General features: G+C 33.7%; 1 protein-coding gene across 4 annotated transcripts in view; it reads left to right on the forward strand.

Annotated features, from left to right (window-relative positions):
- The first annotated feature begins 1023 nt into the window (after positions 1 to 1023).
- Positions 1024 to 4647, forward strand: part of LOC106467183 (spondin-1-like) — an 85322-nt gene continuing 81698 nt past the window's right edge. The window contains exon 1 of one of the 4 annotated variants that reach the window (XM_022395308.1): positions 1024 to 1448. In XM_022395308.1, coding sequence (XP_022251016.1) covers positions 1202 to 1448 — 247 coding nt within the window. In that variant the 5' untranslated portion in view covers positions 1024 to 1201. The remainder of the gene's footprint in view (positions 1449 to 4647) is intronic. The other 3 variants (XM_022395309.1, XM_022395310.1, XM_013927503.2) reach the window with 3 other exon arrangements.

Raw genomic sequence — 4647 nt, forward strand, 5'->3', positions numbered from 1 at the left:
CGCTAAAGTTTCGTCGGAACGAAGCTACGGAAAGTTAATTAACAAACGGAGACGTAACAATATGTATCTAAAATTTTCTTCATTCATTGCTGTCAGAAAGTTTCTTTTCAGCACAATAATTTGGCCTCTCACAAAAATCAAATTTCCGTCATAAAAGTTTGTTGTGAAAACGCGGTACATAAATTTGACCCACGAACAAACCCAATAGAAGAAGAAAAATGAAGCAGAAATATTCGTAAAAAGGTGATAACAGTTTCATCTGGTCTGCTTAGACACAATTATTCTCTAGATACTAGCTGCGGTCTGAGAAATCGTTGATTGGGGCCTATTTATATTTTTGTAATGCGTTATTTTTCTTGGTTATTGTGCTATGTTAATTTGTTTATGACTAGATCTAGTTCGATTCAAATTACACAGGCTTGCGATGGTTTTATTGTCTTGAAATGTTTACGTGTTCCACAGTAATTCCTGTATGCTGAATCCGATAATGATATCCATTTTTCTCCATCACGTACATAAAAGAAAGACCACAACACGTAGTTTTGAGACTAAAAGACGTAGATTTCACACAAAAAAAATCAGGATGAATGAAGATTCATACTCGTTTGACATCAATGTTCTTCCCTTTTCTTTAGTTTGTTTATATTTTTGTTAACAAACATAATAACAAAAAATATTTATTGTGGTAAACGAAATAATAATTTGATCTAAGTAAGTAAGAGTTTTTTCTTCTTCCCTATTTGTAAAAAAATCCTTCCGTGATAGAAAAAAAATGAATATTATTTTCGAACTCTGCGTAACTGAATTATGAAAAATCCGTTATTAAAACCAAAATGACTTTTTGAAGTTTAAATTCGCAGGCCTGTGTTACCAAACTTTAATTTCTGAGCATTGTGTCTGTTCTTTTTTATGACAGGCTGCCAATAATTAAAGTTTTCAACGTTCAGTCAGACTGTTATAGACTGGTGCAACCAGTGGCAGCAAGTTTTCGAACAGATGCTGCACGCTGTGAGAAAGTGGCAAGACAAGTGGTGTACGCTTGCGCGCGAACTGCCGCTATTGTAATATATATCTGTTGTAGCAGGTTTTTCGGAAAGCTTCCGAGAGACAAGAAGACGTAACGGCTTTCCACGGCTTGTCAAAGACAAGACTTCTCGTCACTTTCAAAGTTTGAGGAACACTTCATATGACCTAGATAATTATGGCACTTTTATGGTTAATATTTATTGTTGCCGTACATGTTGTTCAGCCTGTCGATGGGCACAGAATTAATTCAATCAAACTACGACCGGAACTATATTCACCATTACCACTAGCTCAACAATACCGTGGTCAATGTAATCGACAACCTCTAGGTTACAACACCCCCAAAACCCCCGGAGACAACGGATTTCAAATAAACATTTCAGGAGACCCCCAGAAGTATGTTCCAGGAAAAGTTTATACAAGTAAGTAAATCACATGTTTTATTTTAAATGTGTTACATGCCAATTCACAACTTTTATGTAGTAAAATGTATTGAAAAACAAAGTTATTCAAATTAACATATCAATTTTAAGATACGGTTTCCTTAAATCACGGAAAAAGCGGAATACAATATTAAAATAAAAATTGCTGTAAGTTAAGCCCTTTTGTGTGGACCTGTTACCAGAATAGTGTTAACAGCTATACGTATATATATTGCTGAATTGTAGTTTAATTTTAACTACTTCAAGTAGTTAAAGAACGAAGAACGAAGGTTAAAGTACGTACCTGTCAAAGTCATTATCCTCAAATACCCCAGAAAGGGAGTGTGTGTGTGTGGGTGGGGGGATGGGGTGGGTGGGTAAGATGTTAATTTTTCCATAAGTCAATACATTCAGTAGCTTGTTTGTTTACGTAATCAAATCGCACGAGACATTTGAATCTATTTACCATGTGCCGTGATTTTTCGTGGCTCCAAACATAATTTGGCTATTGGACATAGGATTATTTTATGCATATGTCATATATATATATATATATATATAACTGAGAGACACTGTTGGATACTTCGAAAATGCACTTTGAAAGGATTGGAATTTTGTGAGAAGTACATAAACTCCTAAAATTATCGTGACTTCAATGAACATCTGGAAATCTATTAAGAAGTGAAGGATTTATTGATGGTATTGCTATTTGAGTGCTACTTTCTGTCTTACGTAAAGACAGTCAAAATAAAGAAATTAAAACGCAAGCTGCTATCTTAAAATTGTTGAATGAATCCATATTAATATTCAAAAATATTTTCAACAAAAATATAATTCATTCATTCGTATTATTTTAATTAATAAATTGATTTAATAGTGCAAGTAATCAATAAAACTGAATGATAAGCAATTTAAACTAATCGTCTTAATTCATTAAAATGTTACTTTTATAATTTATGAATAACGTCAGTAAACATTGCTTGAATATCGTCAACTCGATCAAGTTAGTGTTGTTTAAGGTATCAAACAGTAAAGGTGAAAATAATTTAATTTAAACCTAACTTTTAGAATCCAAAGTACAAAAATTGCGTTGTGAGTAATAATGTGTATCAACCAAAATATATTCAATATATAAATGAAACTCCAAGATTATATTCTTGTTGTGTATATTAATTATTCTATTGGGTACGTGGTGTTGTGATATATATATATATAAAAGACAAAACTACTATTGGACGGTTTGAGGAAATGATTGTGATGATTATGTAATTCCATGCTTTTAAGTAGAAACTAAAATACGAAGATAAGTTTCATAAAGTCATTTTGTAATTCTCGAGAGGCTCAGGAGAACTTTTTTTTTCCATTTCTAGTTATATTTCATATTACTCGGTGACAGTTATTTCTACACTAGGTGGAGTGTAATCTTATCAATACACTACCTAAAGTACACTAAATCACAGAAAGCTATTGCTGCCAAAGACATACTAACAATCTAACATCTCTCAAAATCCTGTCTTGGACATAACAAAGCCATTATCAGCTTTACTGGATCGACAAGCTATGAAAATCTCTAAGAACCCAGGACAACCTTTTAAGTGCTTTGCTAAATCTAGAGTACAGATAATTCGAACTGGTTTGGAAGAAATAAGTTGCCTTCCGTCACTTTTGATGATAATAATAATAACATCAAATATTTTGACGGCAGAATTTAAATTCGTGTAATCCAGGCTTAAGGAAGTGGAAACAAAAACTGAAAAAACACGGTATAACTGAAAACAATATTGCTGTGAAAACAGCCAACTTTACTTTGCTAAGGTATGCGTTTCAAGACACTGTTAGACAATTTGCCTAACAACTTACTTTAACACTTTCCATTAACACGTGAACCAGAACCTTTATAGTCCAGGAGTCAGATATGGTCACCGTACACCCATAACTGTATAAGACCGGTATTTCTTGTTCACAAAGATAGAGAACAGGTTATCAGGGATAGTAAGACACAAAGGATAAAGAGATAGCAATCAGAAAAAAGTTAACGAAAGGGAAAAAAGAATGGAAATGAAACAATTAAGTTGTTGTAAGATTCACAGTACAGGAATAGAACACGAAGAGCAGAGTATTTCCATCTTAGCCTGAGAAATTATCAGTAACGTTCTTTGTATGGTAGCCTAGTGTTACGAAACATTCATTTGGCCCTGAAAGGACAAAAAGTAATAGTCCATGGGACAGGTATGGTCACTGTGCACTCCCACCCACCCTAACAGTATAAGACCGGTATTTTTTCTTCCTTAAAGTCCATTCAAAAACAACAAAAAAAAGATGTTAAAGATTTGTTCTTGTTCAAGTTTTCTCTTATTTGTGATATATTCCAATGAAGATTTTTTGTTCATATTTAGCTTTGTTTTCTTGTTCAACTGGTTGTTTATTTTTATTAAGATGTTGAAATGTGTACATTGAGAAATGTCATATATGATAATACCTTCACTTTTCATATATTCTCAACCCATATTCATGATATAGTTACCAAAATATGAAAATATTCATGTACCTACTTTATATTTATATTATCTATTATAATCAAATTTTGATTCGCGCTAACTAAAATCACATGTTCATTAGTTAAAGTCGTGATTTTTAACGCAAAACGGACATGAGCGATATTTTAGTATATGCTTCCAGAAGCTGCTCTGTGGTGATACTTTATCGGGTATAGACCAATAATATATCATTTTAAAGGAAAATGTTCCCTCTTGCAAGTTATATTAATTATTAACAGTGATATTTACACCACATTGAAAAATAGGCCCAAAAACTATGACACCCCTTGTTTTCTGGAGCGTCAAAAACGTGTCGCAGGTTGCACGGCCCCTCCTATCAAAACAAGGTCTAAACAGATAGTTCAATTCAAGATATTTACTGTTAACATCTTTTTCGTTGTTGAATAGACTTTATGGAACAGCAACGACAAAAAATACCGGGGGGGGGGAGTGCACGGTGGACCATGGATTATTACTTTTTGTCCTTTCAGGGCCAAATGAATGTTTCGTAACACTAGGCTACCATACAAGAACGTTACTGATAATTTATCAGGCTAGGATGAAAAGACTCTGCTCTGCCCCCAGCGGCACAGCGATATGTCTACGGACTTACAACACTAGAAACCGGGTTTCAATACCCGTGGTGGGCAGAGCACAGATAG

This window comes from Limulus polyphemus, unplaced genomic scaffold (assembly GCF_000517525.1).
Source record: "Limulus polyphemus unplaced genomic scaffold, Limulus_polyphemus-2.1.2 Scaffold2519, whole genome shotgun sequence".
NCBI classification, from domain to species: domain Eukaryota; kingdom Metazoa; phylum Arthropoda; class Merostomata; order Xiphosura; family Limulidae; genus Limulus; species Limulus polyphemus.